The 24571-nt window shown below is 51.8% G+C and overlaps 1 protein-coding gene across 1 annotated transcript; it reads left to right on the forward strand.

Annotated features, from left to right (window-relative positions):
* The first annotated feature begins 1072 nt into the window (after nucleotides 1-1072).
* TRIM25 (tripartite motif containing 25) lies at nucleotides 1073-24571 on the forward strand. The gene is made up of 9 exons (XM_082604575.1): nucleotides 1073-1754; nucleotides 6137-6232; nucleotides 9416-9649; nucleotides 11962-12133; nucleotides 13669-13734; nucleotides 15926-15952; nucleotides 16276-16359; nucleotides 16438-16536; nucleotides 18003-24571. Exons 1-9 carry the CDS (start codon nucleotides 1158-1160, stop codon nucleotides 18530-18532), a joined length of 1905 nt encoding a protein of 634 aa, XP_082460701.1. The 5' UTR covers nucleotides 1073-1157; the 3' UTR covers nucleotides 18533-24571.

Genomic DNA, 24571 nt, shown 5'->3' on the forward strand with positions numbered 1-24571 from the left:
AGATAAATACATAAATCTTAATTTCCTACCCTCCTCATTCTTCCGTCTTCCTTCTTCTCATGCAAATAACAACGCAATATGAAAGAGAAGCAATGGTGCCCCATAAGTGGTAGCGATCACTATTAGCATCGACCTTGTCCTCCTTTTTGCTGCCCACCCTATCCCCAAAGCAAACGCCAGCTTTACTCCTCCCCAAACACTGTCTTTCTCTTTGCTCCCCATCCCCTCTCTTGAACACGTCTCCCTTATTGTACACCCACTTTACCGGCACCCAGGCCAGAGCAGGGAGGGAAACAAAGCTAAAAATAAACGAAAGGAAATAAAGCTAAATAAACAATTGTGAGAAAAATGTTTCAAAATTATATTTGTGTGTGCGTGTGCACGGGCAAGTGTGTATGTATGTGTGTGAGAGGAAAACTTTGTTAAACTGGGATGAATCCGAACTCCAGTAAAGTAGAAATGGAAAATAAAATAAAATAAAATAAAAAAGCATGTTATATCGGCGGCATGGAAAGAAATCACCAAGTTTAAGCCTGAGCGTGTGGGTGTGTGACCATGGGCTCCAGCCTGCAGAGACTGTAAGCCGATACGCCAGCGCCCAGGACCAGGGAAGAGAAAGGAAGGATTAAAAAAAAAAAAAAAAAAAAAGGCAGTCAGTCGTTTACTGTTCCTGCAGTTATTTTTTTTAAGACCCTGTCCTGATAAGACAGCTTGCTCGCGGGGGCGGTGCGGACAACTCCTGTCCGGGTGAGTTCTCCGAAGGAAGGTACCTGCTGCAGGGGCTTCTGTGCAGTAGTCCCCTCACTCCCGGGATCCGGGGTTCACCACGCGAGGCGTCAGTTTTCTCATCCGCAGGGTGGCCGCAAGAACCCCCTGGTGGTCGAGAGGCTCTTCTGAAACCCCGAGCCCAGCGCCCCGCACCCAACCCCCGGAAACCACCGGGGTACGAACGTCGCAACTCGCACGTCACAACCCCGGGGGCCCCGCGCGGCCCGCCCCACCCACCACGCTCCCCGCCTGCCCCACGTGACTTCCCGAAAGGCCCGGGGACCGCCCCTCCCGCCGCTCAGTTTCGTTTCCTTGGCGGCCTCCGGGCGGTAGTGCAGCAGACGCGGCAGCGGGTCCAGCGCGTCCCGTCGGGTTCCCCCAGGAGCGCCATGGCGGAGCTGTGCCCCCTGGCCGAGGAGCTGTCGTGCTCCATCTGCCTGGAGCCCTTCAAGGGGCCGGTCACCACGCCCTGCGGCCACAACTTCTGCGGGTCGTGCCTGGACCAGACGTGGGCCGTCCAGGGCCCGCCGTACCTATGCCCGCAGTGCCGCACCGGCTTCCAGACGCGGCCACAGCTGCACAAGAACACGGTGTTGTGTGCGGTGGTGGAGCAGTTCCTGCAGGCCGAGCAGGCCCGTCCCGAGATCCCCGACGACTGGACGCCGCCCACCCGGGCCGCCGCCCCCAACGCGGCCGGCCAGGTGTCTTGCGACCACTGCCTGCAGGCGGCCGCCGTCAAGACGTGCCTGGTGTGCATGGCCTCCTTCTGCCAGGAGCACCTGCGACCGCATCTCGACAGCCCCGCCTTCCGGGACCACCCGCTGCAGCCGCCCATCCGTGACCTGATGCGCCGCAAGTGCCCGCAGCACAACCGGCTGCGGGACTTCTTCTGCCCTGAGCACGGCGAGTGCATCTGCCATATCTGCGTGGTGGAGCACAAGACCTGCTCGCCTGCGCCCCTGAGTCAGGCCAGCACTGACCTGGAGGTAGGCGTTGGCGGACAAGGGCCCAGAGGGGCAGCCTGGGCCTGCTGGGTTGTGCAGAGGGCACCAGTGTGGGCGTCTTGGCCTACCTGGATCACCTGGGTGCGGGGGATGGGCCTTGCTGGGCCTGAGATCAGGGCAGGGGCATCCCCAGGGTCCAGGTAGAAGGGCTGGGAGAACATACAGCCCTTCTGGATCATTCCTGGTCCACCTTCTCTGCCCCCACCTCTCTCACCCATTAAGCCGAGGGACGTTGCTTGCCTTAAGCCTAGCCCTTGTCTGACACGTTTAGTACAGGGTTTTGAACATCAGATATGAGCGCTAGAGGTTACCTCTGTTCTCTCAATAAATCCTGGTAGCACCCAGGAGGTGGGTATAATTAGTTATTTACAGCTGAGGAAGTGGAGGTTCCGAGAAGTTATCCCAAGTGGCCAAGTGAGCACTGGGCCCCCAGCTGGTCTGACTCCACATTTGCCATTTCTCCCTATGGACCAGCCTCAAAGCCAAGTCCGCAGAGTTCAGAGCATAGGACATTCCTGAGGTCATGTGAGAAAAAGCCTTTGGTGAGCCAGAGACTTCCAGTGACCAGGGAGGACAGTTATGGGTGGGAGGGTGGGCAGAGTGCCAGGAATCCCTGGATAGGATGCACAGCCAAACTCCTGCGCCGTAGCGCCCTATATAGTTCCTGTGCCACTTTAAAGCACAGGACTGGTCCTCATCAGTAAAGTGAGGAGGTGGGACTGGGTGGATTCATTCCTAAGGGGCCTTCTGGGACTGTGATGATTTCAGTGGTTTGGGGATCATAATTTCCCCCTGTGGACTCGAGGCAGAGGCTGAAAAGGTGCAGTCTAACTACCTTTTATTGTATCAGTCTGAGCTCCAGAGTGAAGCCTGATTTCCTTTCACTCTCGCAGTGCTGTCGGGGAGAACAAGGGCTGTCCTTGTGTCATCAAAGGAGACATGAGGCCTGTGGGAGGCTTGCAGTGGCGCCAGGGCCAGGGTGAAGGCTTTGCTCCCGTCCGGGCACGGCTCCTCCCTGGCCTGGTCTGCTTCTCCAGTCTGAGCTGGGTTTCTGTGTACTTCCTCCCTGAGTCCCAGAAGTCAGACCTCAGGCAGTGCCTGACCGTTGACTTTGGAGGTACCACCATCTCAGGCCCAGCCTACCTGGGTCGCTACCTGTTGCAGGAAAGAACCTGCCTGGCCTGCGGAGGCTGGAGCCCTGCTGTGCCCCGCATCCGCTGTAGTTCAGGGCAAGTCACTGAGTTCTCGGAACCTCATCTTCATCCATAAAATGGGATTCATAGCATTCCCTCCCCACCTCCAAGGGTGACCAGGAGGCTCCGGAGGGATGAACTGTGTGGGAAGTGCCTCAAGGCAGGCCCCAGGGTCAGGCTGGTTGACACGGGCTCTGACCGGAGCTGGATGTTGAGCTCTGGGTTTGAATTCTGGCTCTGCTTCCTAGCTAGGAACTCCAAAAAAGGGCGCAATAATAGTACCTATCTCAGGAGGTTTTGGGGAGGATTAAATGAGGTGTTCCATAAATGGCGTTTGACAGTTCGCTAATGCTCCATAGAAGTGCCACTATCATTTCTGTTACTCAGAAATTCCCTGAGGAGCGTTTGCTGCATGGAGGGTGTTAGGCTGCCCAGATCTTCTTTGCCTCAGGATGCATGGTTCTGAGGACTAGAGCAGCCTGGCTCCTCTCGAAAGACCCTTCTAGAAGTTCTTATCCAGGAGGCTGAAGGCAAGTAGAAGCAGAAGGACCCATTTCCGCCTGGTCTGGAGCCCCAGCTCCCTCTCAGCCTCCAGGGCCCGGAGCTGGAGTCTGTGCCCAGATTACTTGTATGCCACACACACCTGGCTTTTTAATCCTTTTAGCAAGGCTTTCCTGCCATCTCCCCCCTACCCCTCGTTGTCCTGGCTTGCTGAGTCCTTTAAGCTGTCTCCTTTTCCAGCCCTGCTGCTGGTCAGTAGTGGTGACACAGCCAGCCCAGCTTGGCTCGGTCACTGGTGTGGGGCGGACTCAGGACTCTGGTGCCTCCTACGTGGAGGACCCAAGTCCCCAGTCTGTGAAGGGATCCTCAGAACTTAGAAAAGTTCTCTACCCTTGATGAGGGGATTGTCGCTGCTGTCAAAGTCCTTGGGTGGCTTTCCTTTCGTCATCTATAGCCCTGTGGGCCCCTCTCGACTGTCAGGGGACTGTTCTATGCATTTGATTAATGGTGGGTAAAATCTTTCAAAATATAGGGTTCAGGGGTGTACTACTAAGAGTGAGTCTCGGAGGTGAAACATTTGGCAGCCCCCAGGTATTCTGAGGTCTCTTCCAGCCCTGAGACCTGTGAGGCCAGATCTGCCTGGGCCTGGCCTTCTGCCTTTGGCCCGCAGTTCATCTTGGCCACTGTTAAGAGACCAGGTCAAAGGGCATTGTCACAGAGGTCCCATCTGAAACACTATCAATGACTTGGGCTTTTGGGGTTGAGTTAGTGTGGCCTTGGTCTCTGCTTCCAGCCTTTACATGTGACTCTCTCTGGGTTGTTCAAATCCAGAGTCAAGGTCACTGGTGGAGTTGGAGAGGCAGGGAAGAGGAAGGGAGGGCCAGAGTATTGTTGAGCCAGCTAGTTAGGGGACGTACCTTTTTTTCTAGAGTTTGCCTGTGCGCTCAGTTTGGACACAAGTCTGTAATTGTAACACCAGGATCTTGTAACAGTAGTTAATAGCGATGTGACCTAGGGCAAAGCCACTTAATTACTGTGCTTCAGTGACCTCATCTGTAAAGGGGGGATAACCCTCTACCTCCTAGTGTTGTCTTTCGCTTTACATAGTTAATACATGGAAAGCACTGGAACAATGCCTGGCTTGGAGTAAGTACACGATAAACACTAGCTACCATTATGGTGGTGGTGGTGATTTTCTCACCCATTTCTATGCCCCCGAGTGGGGTGAAATTGGATATTGATTATGAAAATGTATGGCAATACGAAGAGGCCTTGGGTGATATTAGCTTCCACTGTGCATGATTTACCTTTGTATCTGAAGGCTAGGGGCCTAGCCGTTCTGAATCACCTTAGTTCAGTTTCAGGGACTGAACTGTCGATGGCTGGTTTACTGCTGGTTCGTCCCTATTCCTAGGGTTTAGCCCTTGGAGGTCCCGGCCTGTGGGGCTTATCAAGTGAGCCTTAGACTCTGATTTTTGTCCACCTGCCTCTCCGAGGCTGACAGAGGCCCTCCCAGCTGTCTTCCGGAACTGGCAGATGGTTCTGGGAGAACAACCCCCGATGCCAGGCTTATCTCTCCGGGTTTCCTTCTTCTGGATCTTAATTACATAATCCTCCCCTGCTTTCTTAGCTCCCCATTGGTTTTTAGTAGATCCCCCTCCCCCAATATTTTGTCTTCTTTTCTGGTTGTTTGCAGTGGGAGGCTTGGTTTGAACAACCCCATCTGCCACTTTCTGAAGCAGCTGCCCCAGCTCGTTCTGTCTGTGTGAGCTTGACCACCTTACTGTCCTCTTTGCCTCAGTTTCATCATCTATAAAATGGGTGCCAGTGAAGAAGCTCGTAATAATCCAAGCTGAAATTTACTAAGGCCATTTGTCCTAGGATCCAGGCACTATGCTGAGGACTTACACTGCTTCAGTTAATTCTCCTACTAGCCCCGTGGGGTGGGAACAGTTGCGTTGATATCTATTTCATGGCCAGAGAAACAAGTGAGAGACAGTTGGAGAGCTGGGTATTGAGTCTGGTCTGTCTGGCTCCAAATCCTATCCCTGTAACTTCTTTACTATCCAGTTCCCCTGAAAGGATGAAAGGGGGCAGTAAATATGAGAATGCTTCAGAAAGCTACAAGCAGGGGCTTCCCTGGCGGTCCAGTGGTTAAGACTTCACCTTTCAGTACAGAGGGTGTGGGTTTGATCCCCGGTCAGGGAGCTAAGATCCCACATGCCTCAGGGCCAAAAAACCAAAACATAAAACAGAAGCAGTATTGTAACAAATTCAATAAAGACTTTCAAAATGGTCCACATCAAAAAAAAAAAAACTTAATAAAAAAAAAAGCTACAAGCAGGGACTTCCCTGGCGGTCCAGTGGTTAAGACTTCACCTTTCAGTACAGAGGGTGTGGGTTTGATCCCCGGTCAGGGAGCTAAGATCCCACATGCCTCGTGGCCAAAAAACCAAAACATAAAACAGAAGCAATATTGTAACAAATTCAATAAAGACTTTCAAAATGGTCCACATCAAAAAAAAAACTTAATAAAAAAAAAAGCTACAAGCAGGTGAGACTTGGGGTGGTGGAAACACCTGTGGGATAGACTTGAGGGCAATCGCTGGTGTTGGGTGCTGGTGAGGGGCTGGATGGGGTGTTTTCTCACTCGGTTTGTTTTCTCTGCAGAACAAGTTGAGGCATAAACTGACTGTCACGTACAGTCAGATCAACGGGGCGTCGAAAGCACTGGAGGACGTGAGAGCCAGGCAGCAGGACGTGCGGGTGAGTGACAGGGCTCCCTGCCACCAGCCTGGCCCTGGAGCCTCCCTTCGCCTCTGGGGAGGACAAGGCTTGTGTCAGGTTCACTCACAGTGTCAGAATTCAACTTCAACCTTGCAGAACATGCAAAAAGCTATGTGCCCAGAGAGATCCTTCACAGACTCAAAGCCTACCTACAAGCCCAACCATTAAAAATTAGGGTTAAAATATAGTAATATAAAAAGTGGTTATAGGGCTTCCCTGGTGGCGCAGTGGTTGAGAGTCCGCCTGCCGATGCAGGGGACACGGGTTCGTGCCCCGGTCCGGGAGGATCCCACACGCCGTGGAGCGGCTGGGCCCGTGAGCCATGGCTGCTGGGCCTGTGCGTCCGGAGCCTGTGCTCCGCAAGGGGAGAGGCCACAACAGTGAGAGGCCCGCGTACCGAAAAAAAAAAAAAAAGTGGTTATGATTTAACGGGGAGAAAAACAGGAAATAAAAGTTGCATCTATTTATTTTTAAAAAGTGTATTTGTTTCTAGGGTGACTGTAACAAGGTACTGCAGACTTGGCTTACAACAGAAGTGTGGTCTCCCACAGTTCTGGAGGCCAGAAGTCCAAATTCAAAGTGTCGACAGGGCCACACTCTTTCCGAAGGTTCTGGGGAAGAACCCTTCCTTGCCTCTTGCAGCCTCTCGTGGCTCAGGCATTCCTTGGCTCGTGGCTGCATCACTCCAGTCTCTGCCCCTATCTTCACATGGCCTCCTCCGTCTTCTCCTCTTTTGTCTCTAATAAGGACACTTGCTGTTGGATTTAGAGTTCACCTGGGTAATCCAGGATGATCTCATCTCAAGATTCCTACCCTAATTACATCCGGAAAGACTCATTTTCTAAGTAAGTTCTGAAACGTGGACATATCTTTTGGGGGGGCTGCCTTTCAACCCATTACAGGAAGTATAGGAAAAAAGACTGGAAGGAAGTATAGTCAAGGAATAGTAATGCAAGCGTTGGAGTGGTAGAATTAGGGATATTTTTTTCCCTCTAGTTTTCTTTACAGTTTTTATAAGGTTACAATGCTTTTATATTGAAAGAAGATTTGATTTTTAAGCATCCTGGTCTGGAGCTGCAGCATTCAGTTTTATTGCCACAGCTGTGGCTTAATTAGATGAAATCTGGGCTAGAATACTAGCCTGTGTTGGCAGATCTCTGAGCCTTAGTTTTGAAGCAGTCACAACTTCTTTCCAGAGGTGAGTTATGAGGCTTAAATGAAAGGATGCACATGAAAATACCTGTATCAGCTGGGGGGCAGGCTACACTGCTGTAACAGAGGTACCCCTCAAAATCAGAGGTTTAAATAAGAGAGCCGTTTATTTTGCTTCCTGTGACGGTTCAGGTGAAGAACCCAGGCTACTGGGATGGCTGTGCTCCATGTGATCCTTCAGAGTTCAGGATCTTTCCTTTTTATTGCCCTTCCTCATCTCTTTGGTTGCAGCTGGGTCACCATTACATCTTTTCTCTAGCCTGTGAGAAGGGGGGACAGGGAAGGAGAGTGTTGCCATGATCACTTTTGCTCCTGTTGCGAGCAGCTTAGTCACATGACCAAGCCCAGCTGCAGGGGATGCTGGGAAATGTAGTCTGTGGCTGGGCAGCCACGTGCCGGTCTAAACTCCAGGGGTGTTTTCTTCCTGACCGGAGCAGAAGGAGGATGAATACTCAGCGACATTGGTAGTCACACTGGAGGTGGCAGGGTAAAGTGTTGGTTAAAGAAATAATTGAATTCCCGGGACTTCCCTGGTGGTCCAGTGGTTAAGACTCCGTGCTTCCACTGCAGGGGGCACGGGTTCAATCCCCAGTCGGGGAACTAAGATCCCATATGCCGCGCAGTGTGGCCAAAAAAGAAAGAAAAAGAAATAATTGAATTCCAGTCTTCCTGTCCCTCTTAAGTGTGTTTCCGTTTGTCACGTTTGATTCTGAGCCATTGAGGTTTCCCAACATGTAAAGTGAAACTGCAGCTTCTAGAGCAGCGCTGTCTACTAGAAATACAAAGTGAGCCTTAGACTGTATATAACTCTAATTTGAACAACACATGAAATTAATTTTAATAATGTATTTTATTTAACTCAGTATATCCAAAATATTATTTTAACCAGTATACAGTACTAATGAGGTATTTCACATCCCTTTTATTTTACACGTATACCACATCTTAACGTGGACTAGCCATAGTTCAAATGCGCTGTAGCTACACGTAGCAAGTAGCTATGGTATTGGATAGTGCAGGTCTAGAGGAAATGTTCTAGAGCAGCTTCATACCCTTTAAAAAAATTACTCATGAACTGCTTTCCAGCTTAAGAAGTAAAATATCGCCATGGAAGATGAAGCCCCTGCTTTGCTTCTCCCTTTTTATATTCTCCTTCCTCTCTTCCAGAAGTAACCACTATCCTGAATTAATCCATTCCCATGTGTTTCTTTATACTTTCGATATGTATGTATGTATGTATTCCTTTGGCAATAAATACTACCATTCTGTTTGTTTCTAACCTTTATGTAAGGAGCATCATACTGTACGTCTTCTTCTACAAGTTGTTTTTCCCTTATTACTGTTTAATATTCCATCCTGTGAATAATTTTCCGTCTTCTGTTGATAGACATTCAGGTTGTTGCCAGGGTTTTGCTAATTCAAACAGTGCTGCTTAGAGCATTCTTGTGTATCTCTTGGGCAGGTTCTGAGATTTTTTTCTTTCTTTATTTACTCGGTTGCATGGGGTCTTAGTGGCGGCAGGTGGGCTCCTTAGTTGCGGCTCCAGGACTCCTTAATTGTGGCTCGCCAGCTCCTTAGTTGCGGCACGTGGGCTCCTTACTTGCGGTTCACGGGCTCCTTAGTGGTGGCATGAGAACTCTGAGTTCCAGCATGCATGTGGGATCTAGTTCCCTGACCAGGGATTGAACGCAGGCCCCCTGCATTGGGAGCACGGAGTCTTATCCACTGCGCCACTAGGGAAGTCCCCAGATTTTCTCTAGAGTATATTCCTAGACTGAGTTGTTGGGTCAAAGGGTATGAGCGCCTTCAAATACGCCAGATCTTGCTCTCCAAAGTGGTTGCGTCTGTTTGTATTCCCATGAAGTATAGGTAGGAGTTCCTGGCGCTCCATGTCTCAGGCTTAGCTTTTTTTGCCAGTCTGATGGATGCCCTCTTGTTTTGGCTTCTCAGGAGGCTGCACACATGAAGATGGACCAGCTTAGACAAGAATACATGGAAATGAAGGCTCTCATTGATGCCTCAGAGGCCAACTCCACGCGAAAGATAAAGGAAGAGGAGAAGAGGGTCAGCAGCAAGTTTGACAACATTTATCAGATTCTCCTCAAGAAGAAGAATGAGATCCAGACCCTGAAGGAGGAGATTGAACTTGCCCTGAGCAAGGGGGACGAGTATGAGTTCCTGGAGGTGGGTCCAGATGCGGACGTTGAACACGCTTTCTGTCTAGCGTCATGATGTTGACTGTGGTGCACGGGGGCCCTCGAGGAGCTGAGGCTGTATGAGGTCATGGGAAGCATCCCTGAGACACATGCTGTGTTAGTTTTCTACATTTCATGACAACTTACCACACACTGAGTGGCTTAGAAGAACATCTATCTGTTATCTCACGCTTTCTGTGGCTCAGGGCATGGCTGAGGTCTCACCAGGCTACATTCCTTCTGGAGCTCAAGGTTGTCTTCCAAGCTCACATTCTTGTTGGCAGAATTCAGTCCCCTGTGGTGCAGGACTGGGGTCCCCATGTCCTTGCCGGCTGTCAGCAGGGGCCACCCGCAGTTCCTAGAGGCTGCTGGGATTTCCTCGCTGTGTGGCCCTCTTTCGAGTTGGCAGCCGGCTTCTTCAGAACCAGCAGAGAACTTCTCCCTCCAGGAAAGCCCAGTTCCTTTTTTAAGGACTTTTACCTGATTCAGTGAGGCCCACCTGGGAGAATCATCTTTTTGATTAACTCAAAACCAACAGATTTGGGATCTTAATGACATCTCAGTATTCCTTCAGTTTTTCCATGTCATGTAACCTAACCATGGAGTAATATCCTTTCATACTCAGTGTCATGCTCATACTCAGGAGGAGAGGATGTATAGGATGTGTTCCCGGGGCAGGCGGGAGTCTTGGGGGCCATCTTAGCATGCTGCCTGCTGCATAGGCCTCCACCGCTTGCCTCCATCCCGCCCCTGCACAGCCCCTGGAAGTGTCTCTCTAAAGCACAGGCACCACTCCCCGCCCTTTCTGATTTCACATTCCCGCAGGGCCTTGGTGACCAGCCTGCCTTTGCCAGCCACCCCCTGCCCATGCCCCGTCCTCTGACCACAACAGGGCACCCCTCCGATGCACCGGGCATCGGGAGGGAATGCCGTGGCCGGCCTCTGCCTCGTACACCCCGTCCTTTGTCCAGGGCAACCCCAGTTCCCCCATCTTCCTCAGATCCCGTTATTCTCCCATTGCTGGTGATCCGGAGCATGTCACCCGCCTCTGCTCTTGCCCTCGACAACGTTGTTTTAGATGTGCTTGTTTTCATGTCTATTTAAAAGGCTGTGAGGGGGCGGTCCAGTGGTTAAGACTCCGTGCTCCCAATGCAGGGGGTGTGGGTTCAATCCCTGGTCAGGGAACTAAGATCCCACATGCCGCACAGCGTGGCCAAGAAGAAAAACAGGCTGTCAGCTCTTTTCGGGTGGGGCCCTTCATCCTCCTAGCATGTCCAGTGCACAGCAGAGTGTCTGGCATGTGGCAGATGTTCTGGGGAGGCTCGTTGCTTTGGTGACGTGCTGCTTTGACACGTCAAAGGCCCAGATTCCATGTTCAGGTCCTGAGGAGGGACAGGAGTGCCTGGCAATCTTCTCTTCTCTGTTCAGGATCTTCTAGCCACACCTAGGCTGGATGGCATTAAGTTTCATCTCACGTGCTCATTCCTGTTTGTTGACCTAGCTGCCTTGAGCTCTTACAGAAGGATTCTGAGTCCACATCTGGTCCTCTTGATACTGTAGGACATGATTTGGTCTCCAAGTTTGGGACCTTCTGTAAGATCCTTCCTTCTTTTTCGTTGGATATGTGGCTGAATCCTGCAGCCTTCTGGTCATTCCTGTCTATTTTCAGGACATGTGTTCAGAGCTGGTCCTTGCGGGATGGAGATGGTGATGAGTCTCCTGTACTTTTTCAGCCACAGCTGGAGGGGTGGAAAGAGCATTATCCGTGGGGGTCAGGAGATCTGGGTCCCAGCTTTGTCCCTGCCACTAATTGGCAGAGGTCCTGGCAAGACACTTGTCATTTTTTTTGTTTGTTTTTTTGCGGTACCCGGGCCTGTCACTGTTGTGGCCCCTCCCGTTGCGGAGCACAGGCTCTGGACGCGCAGGCTCAGTGGCCATGGCCCACAGGCCCAGCCGCTCCGTGGCACGTGGGATCCTCCTAGACCGGGGCACGAACCCATGTCCCCTGCATCGGCAGGCGGACTCCCAACCACTGCGCCACCAGGGAAGCCCGACACTTGTCATTTTTGACTTCGGTTTTCCCATTTGTAAGGTGAGCGACCTCTGAGGGTCCTTCCAGCTCCAGATCGCTGTGTCTTGAAGTGGCACTTTAACCCCCAGTGACCTCTGGCTCTTAATTTGAGAGGCTGATTAGACTTAGTGCCCATGGGCACAGGGAAGCTCCTTCTGGGGTTCATGAGGCCTGAGCCCAGGCCCTGGCTTCACCAGAGCTGCCTGAACTAACCCCCTGGCTTGTTGCAGAAAGCAGCAAAACTGCAAGGAATCACAACGAAGCCAGTCTACGTCCCCAAGGTGGAGCTGAATCACGAGCTGATAAAGAGTGTCTGTCAGGGCACCTCTGAGCTCAAAAATGAGCTGAAGCAATACTTCAGACAGACCCAGGACAAGAAGCCTGAGGAGCTCAACATCCCAGGTAACTATTAGCAACCTCCTATGCTTTCCACTGGGACCCCTGAAATGGGATGTGTCCCCTCAGTGTTTTGGGGTGGGAGAGAAATCTTGATCTGGAGAGCATTGGGGCTTGAGTTTCGGGGGTTACAAAACATCTGCCCTCCATCTGGGAGGTAGTGGGGAGTTTTTGCCTCATCCTGAGATTGTAGCTGTCCTTCCTAAAATATTTTTTGGGGCTGGATGTTACGAAGGGTCTTTCTAGATAGGCTTTTTTTTTTTTTGTCTGAGCCTGAGGTTGGCTCAGATGGGTTGAATGGATTCTGGGTTGTCAGTGTTATTTGGTAGGGAAGTGGCTAGTTTGGGGGTCAGAGAAACATGGAATTCCTCCTTGATACCCCCTACCCTTCCACTTACATCCAACCCATTGTCAGATTTTGCCTCTTAAACATCTCCTGATTCAGTCAGCTGAGTTCACTGCCAGCCACCATTCACCTGCTCTCCGTTGCAATCACCTGTGGCAGCTTCCTAACGAGTCTCTCTGCATCCACTCCTGTTGCAGCTGGAGAGGACTTTTCAGGATGCAAATCTGATTTCTTGGCACCTTCTCCCCTGCCTCCTGTTCAGAGACTTTCCATTGCTTTTAGATTGCAGACCAGACTCTTGACCCTGGCTGTCAACCCCTGCCTGGTCAGGCCCCGTCTGTCTCTTTAGCCCTGAAGTTACCCCCTCCTCCCATACATGGCTCTACACTCTACAATTCTTCAAATATGTTAAGCTTAAAAAAAAAAAAAGTTAAGCTTCCTGCCACAGGGCCTTTGTACATGCTCCCCCATTGCCTAGAGGGCTCACACTCCACCATCTTCACCAGGTGACCCCTCTCACCCTTCAGAGATCAGTTGAAACATTACATTTCTCAGCAAACCTCCCCCGTTGCCACTCCTGCTCCTCAGCCCAGGTTGCCGGGTCCTTATCATCCCTTGGGGCCCTTTGCGCACCTGTCATTTTACTCCTCCTTGCCATTTCCGTGTGTCTCCCCCACCAGACTGTGATCACTGAGGGCAGGGGCTGGGTCTGTTTTCATCCAGCACTCTCCCCAGCGCCTGGCACAGAGGGGAGAGCCATTGATGAATTAGCCCTGCATATGTGTTTTCCTGCTGTGTCAGTGATCACTGGTCTGGGGACGGAGGGATGAGAGAAACCAGAGGGAAAGGAGCTACCACGACATGCCAGGCATCTTGATCTCACCACCACGAGCGAGGGGAGTCATCCCCGTCATACGTCGGAAGAAACCAAAGCTCAGAGACGGTTCAGAGGTCATGGAGCTGGGTGCCGGTGGAGGAAAGACTCCGCCCCGGCTGCATTTTAAGGCAGAGAAAAGAGGGAACACACCAGATTTGTCTTTCAGTTATCCTGTTTCTAGTGCTTATAAATGATGGGATGGGGAAGGTCAGCGGAAATCAACTTTGTAAGCCCTCTCCCCGCCTGCCGACGGCGGGGCTGGCTCCTAGGCTTGGTTCGGAAGAGCCGCATAGACTACCCTCTTCTTCTTTGGCACAGGGGGCCTTGGAGGACATGACCTGCCGCACACGCCGAAACCCCCACGGCCTGTGAAGAAGATCCCAAGTAAGTAAAGTAACCCCACCTCTGTCCCTGGGGCAGCAGCGACTGTGGCAGGCGGTGCTCGGGCTGAGGCACTGGCAGGCGTCACGGCTCCTTTCAGTGGGGCACAGCCCATCCCAGGCTCCGCGGGGCCCGGGCGCACCTGGAGGCAAGTGCTGCCTGACCCCGCTGAGCGGAGGTGGCGGCAGGACTGGTGCAGGAGCCCTGCTGGGGCGCGGGGAGGACCGGCCATCAGCACTGGATATTCTGACTGCCTGGAACAGCAAGATGACCGAAGCTGGCTTGTCTTGAGAAATACTTATGATGCCTGAGTTCTGGCGTTTGGGGTGACCCCCTGAGCAGAGGCTGAGCCTCACCATAGCCCAGTGCCGTTCAGCCTCGGGTTGGGATGTGTTTCTGCCATCACAGAGCTCGCTCTTCAGCCTTTTTTCCGTGTTGCCCTCCTTTGCTCTTACCTCTCAGGCCCTTTTAGAAATGTTTTTCCTAATCACCCCCATCCATGAAATTTTAATACCGCACATAGGATCTATCTGTTTATACACTGTGCTTTTATACCTAAAAAGAACACGTTTTTTCCATCCTTCTCTCCCCCTCACCTCCTAAGAATCAAGTTTTGCTCCCCCTTGGGGGCGAAATCACCCTTGTTGAGGTGGGGCTGGGGTGAAGAATGGTCCTCAATTTCCTCATCTATCAAATTTGGACCATAACGATGTCCACCTCATGGGAGTATTGCGTGAGGTTCACATGGGACACTGATGGTGAAAGCTCTTTAAAGGACAGGCCTATGTCACCGAACTGTGGGCCAAAAAGTTAGTGAGGACGGAGGAGGGCTGCCCCCCACTGGGTGGCTGGGGTGAGAGAACTCCGGGCTGGTGTTTGTTGTTGTTTGCTTGGTGTCAGTGTTTAGTGGTTGTCTTTGGCAGACAAACGTGTGGTACCAGTTCCTGAGTGGAATGGGGTCGGGGACGGGGATGCCTGGGGCAGGTGAGGAGGGAGCCATCAGCGCAGCCTGAAAACGTGGAGGGGCACCTTGTGTGAAGAGGGAGGCGCTGTAAACCTGTGGCCTTCTCAAGGCACAGCCCCTGGAAGCCTCCTGCCCGCTGCCCCACCTCATAAGCCCCGCTCTTCACGCGAGTGAGCTGTGGGGGGGCTGAGGCGGGGAAACAGGCAAGGAAAGGGCAGGCTCATCACTGGATGAGGCTCCTAAGAATTGCGATGACTGGGGAGGGGGCCCTTTGCCTGAGGCCAAGGTCATAGCCCGGGGTCCTGCCAAGATGCTGGTCCAGTGGCAGTGGGCAGGAGAGGAGCAGTGGGGGAGATGGGGAGAGTGGGAACGACTCCTGAGAAATACGGCTCTGAAGCGGGAGGAATGGGGAGCCAGCGGGGCATGTGGGACCACGGAGGGTCTGGTGGGGAGAGGGAAGGGCTGGTCCGGAATGTACCGGATCCTGCAGGCAGGCAGGAACGAGATCCAAAACCCGCCTTGTCATTTCAGTGGTGGGGAAGGTGGCAGAAAGGGAACCTGAAATGTAGCCTGCTCAGACTTGAGCCCTCATCGCAATCCCGGGGGCCTGTAACAGACAGACTTCTGAGCCCCACCCCCAGACTCTCAGTTTCAGCTGGTCTGGGTGGGTCTGAGAATGTGCATCCCTACAGCTTCCCCGGTGACGCTGATGCTACTGGTTTGGGGACCACGCTTTGAGGATGGGTGTTTTAGCTAAACTCAGTTCCCACAGGCACACACTCGTGATAAAGACTAAAGACTAAAGACTATCGTGATACTTGCTTGGCAAGCACAGTTTTTGGGCTGGCTCCCTAGGTGGGTCTTTTTTTGTGTTTGTTTTTGCATGTTTTCTTTTGTGGAGATATAATTTAATACTACAGTAAAATGCCCAGATCTTAAAAGTAGAGTTCGATTAATTTTGACAAATGCATACATCTGTGTTACCATTACCCACATCAGGATAAAGATTTCCACTATTCCAGGAAATTCGTTCATACCGCCTCCCTACCAAAACCGTGACTCAGGTTTCTATCACCGTAGATTAATATGCCTGTTGGCCCCTTATATTTTTCAAGTTAAAACATCCTAATTCATTTGTATGGGTCACATTAGTGCATTGATTGTTATTACGGTGTTTTGAAAGTGTCATTGTGTTTAAAATATGTTAATTCTGAAATTTTTCTTTTTCAGAAGAAGAAAAGAAACCCAAGAAACCTCGTAAGTTAACGCATTTCTGCATCTTTTTGTTTCTTGAGTGCCTGAGTGTAGAACTAAATGCCAGCAGGGAAAGCTGAGCCATGGGTTTGGGGGTCTGGGCTCTGTGACCGTGTCCCGTGCTGGCAGCCGGGCCTGGGCTTGGAGGTGGCAAGTGTAAACGCGTAAGACCAATAGGATGAGTGTTGCCCTGTCTGGACTCATTTGTGTCACCTGGCTGTCCAGGTGTGTGTTTGTGGAAGCAGCTCTTGAGAATCAGCGTGGGAGGGAGTATAGGCCATCAGGTCACTCTGTCATGTCCCCAACTCATGCGTCTCCTCCCTCAGCCCCAGTCATTGTCTCAGCCAGCAAGCTTCCCACCTTCGGAGCCCCGGAACGTTTAGTGGATCTCAAACAAACTGGCCAGGAGGGTGAGTTCTGGTGGGCCAGGGGCAGTGGGCTGCCCACTCTGAGTTTGTTCTGAAAACGTCTCTCTGTTCTTCATCCAGCTGAGGCCAAAGTCCCCACCGGCCCGCCGATCCTGGTGTCTCTCAAGGCCAAGGTGCTGGAGAACTTCCTAGCCAAGTCCAGGCCTGAGCTCCTGGAGTGTGAGTAGCTGCTCGCTTGCTCACCCTTGCCTCTGTCTAGCTTGGTCAGCCTCTCCCCTGGAGGACCCACCGTCCTCTACTCTGTCACATCCTTACTTGCTCCCCTCTGGCTTCCAGCCCGGAAGCGGTGGGAGTTCCTTCCTCCAGGCCAGCCTAGGGGCCACCCGCCCGTAGCTTCACCCACAGAGCATCCTCCACTTGTGCTCGCTTCCACGCAGTGGCCATAACCTCTCTCTGCAAAGTGCGCTCTGGCCCTCTTTTCCCCACAGCCACGGCACGCTCGGTGGGGAGCAGTGGATGCCTGGTTCTCGGGCCGGCGCCAGAGAACCTCCCCCCACCGCCCCCGATTTGTGGAGCCCCCTGTGCTCTGTGATACAGGAAGTGAGTTCTAGGGACTTAGGATCTTAGAGGACATTTTCCCAGGCCATTCATTTTGCCCTGGGGGAAAACCAGTGCAAAGTATCCTTCCCTGAGCCCCCGAGCCAGGGAGTGGCAGATGACCCCAGTCCCGAATTCCCAAGCTAGGGATTTGTCCTCCTCTGCCTGCTATCTCCCACTGGTCCAGGGTTCCCTGTGAGCGGAGGGGCAGAGATGGGTGTGTCTTGGGGAGGAGGTGGACGGTGGGGACAGCACTCATCTCTGCTCTGTCTTCGGACTTGCCAGACCTGGCTGGAAGTGTGGCAGGAGGGGCGGGGAGGCCATGCTCGTGTCCCAACCAAGGAGCACGTTCAGGTCATTGGTGTGCTTACAGACCGTGATTGGTTCCTCGTTGCAACCGATTAAAGTCTAGACCGCTTAGCTCTCTACTTGTGGCTCCATGTGTCCCTCTCCTCCTGCTGTGGCCTCTGCGCTCCCAGCTGCCCAGCCTTCCCTGGTCCCAGCACCTGTCCACCGTCCTCGTGACTCCACGTTTGCCTTCACTGTCCCCTCTGCCGAGCACAGCCCTTCTCCCTCCTCTGCTGTCCTCTGTTTAGTTCTCCTCCTCTTCCTGTCGCTCATCTCCAATTCTAGCCCACCTGTGGAGTGTTCCCCTGTGCTCTCCCCACCCTTTAGCCGTTGCCCCGTGGCTGTGTCCCTCCAGCAGTGTGCCCGCCCTTTAGCAGAGTGCAGGGCCCATAGTGTTGTCATCACTGACGGGCTTGCCTTGCCTGTGGGAGTGTGAACTCCATGAGGCCAGGCACCGTGTCTGGTTCATGGCTATACATCCTGCATAGGATCTGGCATAAGCCAGGGGCTCAATAAATGGTTTTAGATGGAGGAATAGACAGAGAGATGGGTGACTAATAGATGCACAGATGGCTGGATTGATGGATAGAGAGATGGACAAATGTCTGCCTGGCTAGACAGAATGGATGGATGGGTGGGTGGATGGGTGAAACAAATGAATAAATATGACCAGTTAGGGAAAGGATTGAAAGTGAGGGCACTTTGGGCTCCTTGTAATTGACTCCTTGATGCTCCCTTAGATACTATTAAAGTCATCCTGGACTACAACACTGCCCACAACAAGGTGGCTCTGTCTGAGAACTACACCGTAGCTTCTGTGGCTGACACACCCCAGAACTACCGACCACATCCCCAGAGGTTCACATACTGCTCTCAGGTGTTGGGCCTGCACTGCTACAAGAAAGGGATCCACTACTGGGAGGTGGAGCTGCTGAAGAACAACTTCTGTGGGGTGGGCATCTGCTATGGCAGCATGGAACGGCAGGGCCCCGAGAGCCGGCTTGGCCGCAACAGTGCCTCTTGGTGCGTGGAGTGGTTCAATACCAAGATCTCTGCCTGGCACAACAACGTGGAGAAAACCCTGCCCTCCACAAAGGCCTCGCGAGTGGGCGTGCTTCTCAACTGCGACCATGGCTTTGTCATCTTCTTCGCCGTGGCTGACAAGGTCCACTCGTTGTACAAGTACAAGGTGGACTTTGCTGAAGCTCTGTACCCGGCCTTCTGGCTGTTCTCCACAGGTGCCACGCTCTCCGTCTGCTCCTCCAAGTAGGCGGGCTGTGGACGCTTGGCCTGACTGCCTGTGCGGTGCCCAGGACTCTAGTGAAAATGCTGTGGGTGGAGCTCTGGGGGAGGTTCCTGAGAGTCCCCAAGGGCTGAAAGGATGGGAGGGGAGCTGGTGAGGGTGGGAGGATAGGGAGATGGGATAAGGGGACGGGTTTGGCCAGGGAAAGGGATGGGGCGATCGCGTTATGGGTGAGGAAGCCTTTCTGCCTCCTGGTGCCCATCAGGCAGGATGACCCCCTCCCCTTGTTCTGGTAGATCTCCAGGCTGCCGGGTGGCCGGGTGGGGCTTTGGGGAGTGAAGTCATTAGTGCCCCTCTGCTCTTGGACATAATCTATAGCCACTGTGGGTTCTTCCTTAAGCCTCTGGTGTCTGCCTCTCTGCTGTCTGGAGTAGCCTTCAAATCTTGGAGTTTCGATGATTCTCTACAGAGCTACTTAACTCTATAGATTTTTAAAAAAATTCCAAAGTCATTGAATTTCATTATTACTCATCCTCCACTACCTACATGTGGGAGTTGGGGTGAATGCTCAGACTTCTGGTTATTTTCTGTGCTTGAGGGAAGCTGCGCACAACAGGTCTCCACCCAGACCAGAGTTTCCCAAAGAAGTACGTCCTTTTCCTCCACTGTTTCCCTTTCTGTCTTGGACCTCACCACCCCATCCATGGTTTTAAAATGTTTAGTCCAACCGGAACCTTTTCAGTCTAAGGTTTCAAACCATAATCTGAATCAGCCTGTTTTGGATTTGTGATTCAGGGTCAAGGTGACCCAGGTCCCATGTGGCTAGAAACCCCTCCCACTCTCATGTATTATGAAAGGCATCTCAGCAGAGACGCCTTGGTTGCAACTACGGAGCTTTCTTCCCCTAGCCCAGGCTTTGGGGCAAGGCTCTTCACCAGGCAAGAGGGACCCTGACTGTGTTCACAGTTGGTGGTTTTGTTCTGATTAGAGCCATCTTTTGCCTTCTTACTGATCACTCTCCTCAGCGATAGCCTCTGTTCCCCAGGATTGTGAGATCCTGCACTGGCTGGTGGAGATACCACCGTGGCCAGCACAGTTGAACGTTCAGCTAAGCCCGCTGTCAGGCAGACAGGCCAGGTGTGGCTGCCTCAGGGACCATACTAGGTCACCTGCTGGCCTGACTACCTATGGCCAGAAGGGCCTTCTGGCAGATCCATGGGAAACAGCAACATTCCTGTTCAACCCAGCACTGGTCCTTGTGTGAGTTAGAGGCCTGTCACCGGCCCTGTAGCCCTTTCTACTTTCTTCCTCATTTGAGCCAATTCCAGATGTAGGAATTGACCGGGCAAAAGGTCAGGAAGACTTAAGGACCAGGGAGGAAAGAAGCTGCCAGGCTTAAGCACAAGGGCCTATTTTTCCTGCAGTGTTTCTGTGCAGTGAAAATAACCCCAGTCCAGTCAGGGCGGGAGTGAATGGATTGTTGGGATTTCCCAAGCTCCTTATATCCTGACATTGTCAGGATGTAAGTCCTGATCCCTAAAGTGAGAGAAATGTGTCCTGCTCTGGGCTTTGCCGAGAGGAGAGCTGAGGTCAGGCTCCTTGTGGTATGAAAAGGACAATACCACTGGAGACACAGGGACCCCCGGCCTTTCCATATGGATGTTTGACAAGTGAGCGCTTCTGGAGCCTTGTGCTGGGTCCCCAGGGCACTCTAGTCAGGCCCAGAGCACTTGATATTTCTGACAGATGTGTTCATCTGTGTCACCTCCCAACAAGCACTTCCACTTCCTTGGGAGAGAAATCATCTTTGCAGGGAAGATCCCCCTGCAATAGCTGAAATGTGGTTTTTAAAAGTTTTCTTCCTTTGCTCCTGGGAAGAAAAGTTCTTTGTTGATTCTCCTCTGCTCTTGGAGATGGTCCAAAGCATCTTCATTGACCTCCTGAAACAAAAGCCTTGTTTGAAGCCAGTTTATACTCGGGAAACAGCTGGGTTTAGAGGAGAATGCCGAAGATTAAACCATGGGTCCTGCTTGGGCTCTTCTGCAGAGATGAGGGCAGCCAAGAGGGCTGTTCGCTGATGATCCATCATCCAGCTCAGGAAAGGGAAGCATGAGCCCCTCTGTTGATGAGAGGCAAGCAGGTAGCCCGAGGTGAGCCCTGTGTGGGTTCTTTGCGTGAACCGAGGGGCATCCCGAACCATTCTGTTTCCACTGGTGAGACTCTACGTCCCCTCCCTTGCCTTTCGGGGCCGGTGCCCGACACTAGAGTCCTAGAGTTGGGGGAAATTTTGTGTTCATCTGACTTCCCGTTTTGCAAAGTAAGTCAGATGGGGAGGTATTGGATGACTCCACTCACGGCTCTTGACATCCCATTATGGAGGAGGTGCCTCCTTAGATGCCCCTGGTACCCTGAGGGAAGGGTCAGAACTTCCCAGATACACAGATATAAAAACACTCTCCCAACCTAGGTATCAGGGGCTGTCTCAGTCACTCTGGTGTGATAAACAAAAGGTCAGGGTCAAGTTTTTGTTACTATTCAAGGGCTGGCTGATTGGTTCTCCTGTTATAATTACTCTGAAATGGGTCTGCGATCTATAACTAACACTGATACATTATTTCTTACCTTATCCTGCCCCACTGTATTGATTTTAATAATTAGGAGTATTTAAGCTTATATTCTTGAGCTTATGTTTTTAAGAGTTGATTCTTTCAGAGATAATGAGGGCTGTAGACACAGATCTTCTGAAACCCACGAGAAATACTAGAGCCAAGGCTGGCTGACATGCCTTAGAAGCTTTGAATGCAATAAAGCTGTGTGTGGTATTGTTTCACACATGGCAGTGTGTGTAGAAAGTGTTACTTACCTGTCGTGCTGGAGTCCGCAAACTGAGGTGTCCAAGGGCCTCTGGCTGCCCCCAACCCAGATGCCTGGGGGCTGAGATGTCAGCAGAACTGTAGCCCATTTGAGGCTGTCATGGGTGCGGCAGCCCCTCCGGAAGCTTTCGATGCAGAAATCTCAGCCAGATAAGATGTCCTTCTGGGCTTTGCATCAGGATGGGGGTGGGGAGGAAGGGGAGGGGTATGAGTGAAAAGGTAAATAAACCACAATGGGGTAATCAGGGAAACAGTGATGGAAGTGGGAGGGTTCATTGTATTACGCCTTCTGTTGTTGCCTCTGTTTGAAAATTTCTATAATAAAAAGTTTAAAAAAATGAAACAAAACCCAGCCAGCAGTGGGCCCTGTTCACGGCTTTTATCCTTGTTTGAAGAGAGGTCGGAGTTGTGGTTGGTGTGGACTTGAGGTGGTTGAATAATAATTTGACTGGCTGTTGTCTCTTGTTCCTGGTGGGGAGATACTAAATCCTTGGAATTTCCCCAGTAATAGGAGAGTCCTTATTATTCATGAGCCCCTTGGATCACACCTGAATTTATGCTGAGAAGTGAGATGACCCAGGATCGGGGCTGGTCGGCAGAGAGACCAGGCGTGAGATTAGAGGGTTGGTCTCCTTGAGCCAGCCTCACCCCCGGGAGGGGAGAGGGGCTGGAAATCGAGTTGAAATATGCGGTCAGTGATTCAATCAGTCGTGCCTGATAAAAGCTGGGCACCCCGAAGATCTGAAACAGGAGGGAAGGGGGCAGGGCACAACCTTTGAAAGGAGGACACAGCCCTTGAGGACATGACACAAACTGATGAGAAGCAAATGAGTCCGAGCTGGAGGACAAGTCGACTTCCACTAGACCTTGAGCCTCAGTATACACTCTTCTTCTTTTTAAATGTATTTATTTTATTTATTTTTATTTTTGGCTGCGTTGGGTCTTTGCTGCTGTGCGCGGGCTTTCTCTAGTTGCGGCGAGCAGGGGCTACTCTTCGTTGCGGTGCGTGGGCTTCGCATTGCAGTGGCTTCTCTTGTGTAGCGTGGGCTCTAGGTGCACGGGCTTCAATAGTTGTGGCACGTGGGCTCAGTAGCTGTGGCTCGTGGGCTCTAGAGCTCAGGCTCAGTAGTTGTGGCGCACGGGCTTCGTTGCTGCGTGGCATGTGGGATCTTCCCAGACCAGGGCTCGAACCCATGTCCCCTGCATTGGCAGGCGGATTCTTAACCACTGCACCACCAGGGAAGCCCCGTATACGCTTTTTGTAACACATCAGCAAGCCAAATGACACAGCCACAGGCGCCATGACAGTTCCAAGGCCGCCCATAAGGATCAAAAAGTGGGTGGTGGCCCAATTCCTGGAAATCCCCACCCCTTCCTGAAATAGCTGGACGACTCCTCCCACTCATTAGCCTATGAAATTACCCACCCCTATAAAAACTGAGAACCCCATACCCTGGGGCTGCTCTCGGCTTCTGAGATGGCCCACACTCTGTCTGTGGGGTGTGTTTCTCTCTAAATAAATCCACTTCTTACCTATCACTTTGTCTCTCACTGAATTCTTTCTGTGAAGAGACATCAAGAACCTGAGCTTCATTGAGTCCTGAAACCAGGTGTGTGATCTCAGTTGGAAGACCGTGGGTTTTGGCCGGGTTTGAGTCCCGGCATGTGGGTTCAAGCCCCGATCTGAGGTGCATGGTTTCAGCTCCACTGAACGCCCCGATTCCACAGGGAGAGGGACAGGAGCTCTGGGTTGGTGTCCCTTCTGGACCTCACTCCATATGTCTCTTCATTTGGGCAGTCTTGATCTGTATCCTTTACAATAAAACTGCAATCATAAGTCTAGTGAGTTCCTGAGCTCTGTGAGTTCGAGGAACACCTACACCGAAGCTGAGGGAGGTCATGTGCTATAGCCCAGAGGTTGGTGCTGCTGCCCAATTCATATGTTGAAACCTCACCCCCAGTGTGGTGGTATTGGAGGAGATTAGAGGGTGGCGCCCTCATGAATGGGGTTAGTGCCCTTATAGGTGAGACCCCAGAGAGCTCCCTCACCCCTTCTGTCGTGTGAGGACACGGCAAGAAGACAGCTGTCTATCAACAAGGAAGCAGTTCCTTACCAGACACTGAATCTGCCAGCGCCTGCTTCTTGGACTTCAGCCTTCAGAGCTGTGAGAAATAAGTGTTTTTGTTTAAGCCACCCAGTTTAGGGCATTTTTGTTATAGCAGACCAGACTAAGCCTTCTGGACGTGTGTGTAGCCAGTTGGTCAGAAGTGTGGGTGGCCTGGGGACCCCCTGAAGTGTGGCTGGGGTCTGAAGTGAGGGCAGTTTTGCTGGGACTGTGTCCTTTGGCCTGTGGAGCCTGACTCTGACTCCAGGGGTTCTCAGCAGAATTGTACCGCAGGATGCCAGCTGGTGTCAGAGAGAGATGGCAGGACTTGCAAACTTTGACTAAGCCCTTGACCAACTTGTCAGAAGAAACTACACTGCTCTTTCTTTCTTTTTAAACATTTCTTAGAGCAGGTTTATTTGCAAAAACAGGAAACAACCCAAGTGTCCATCAGCAGGGTGAATAGATAAACAAATTTTGCTGTAGCCATACAGTGGAAAACTGCTCAGCAGTATAAGGAAGGAACTATTGATGCACATGAAAACATAGATAAATCTCAAAATAATTATGCTGACGGAAAAAAGCCAGACATGAAAGAGTACATAGTGTATGATTGCATTTATGTAAAACTCTAGAAAATGCAAACTATCTATAGTGACAGAAAGCAGTTCAGGTATTGCCCTGGAAGGGGGGGTGGGCAGGAGGGGCTGCAGGGAGGGATTATAATGAGGCAAGAGGAGACTTAGGGGAAGATTAGCTTATGTTCACTATCTTGATCAAGGTGATAGTTTCATGGGTATTTGCCTATGTCAAAACTTAAATTGTACAACTTAAATATATGCATTTTACTGTGTCAATTATACCTCAATAAAGCTTTTTTAAATTTTTATTATTTTTTATTTATTTATTTTTTTGCGGTACGCAGGCCTCTCACCATTGTGGCCTCTCCCGTTGCGGAGCACAGGCTCCGGACGCGCAGGCTCAGCGGCCATGGCTCACGGGCCCAGCCGCTCCGCGGCATGTGGGATCTTCCCGGACCGGGGCACGAACCCGCGTCCCCTGCATCGGCAGGCGGACTCTCAACCACT

This window comes from Mesoplodon mirus, assembly GCF_964341445.2.
Source record: "Mesoplodon mirus genome assembly, chromosome: 18".
Lineage (NCBI taxonomy): Eukaryota > Metazoa > Chordata > Mammalia > Artiodactyla > Ziphiidae > Mesoplodon > Mesoplodon mirus.

Coding starts and splice junctions, on each gene's coding strand:
- TRIM25 (XM_082604575.1), top strand. CDS start 1,158: ATGGCGGAGCTGTGCCCCCTGGCCGAGGAGCTGTCGTGCTCCATCTGC. Junction 9,650..11,961: donor ACGAGTATGAGTTCCTGGAG/GTGGGTCCAGAT, acceptor GGCTTGTTGCAG/AAAGCAGCAAAACTGCAAGG. Junction 16,537..18,002: donor CAGGCCTGAGCTCCTGGAGT/GTGAGTAGCTGC, acceptor ATGCTCCCTTAG/ATACTATTAAAGTCATCCTG.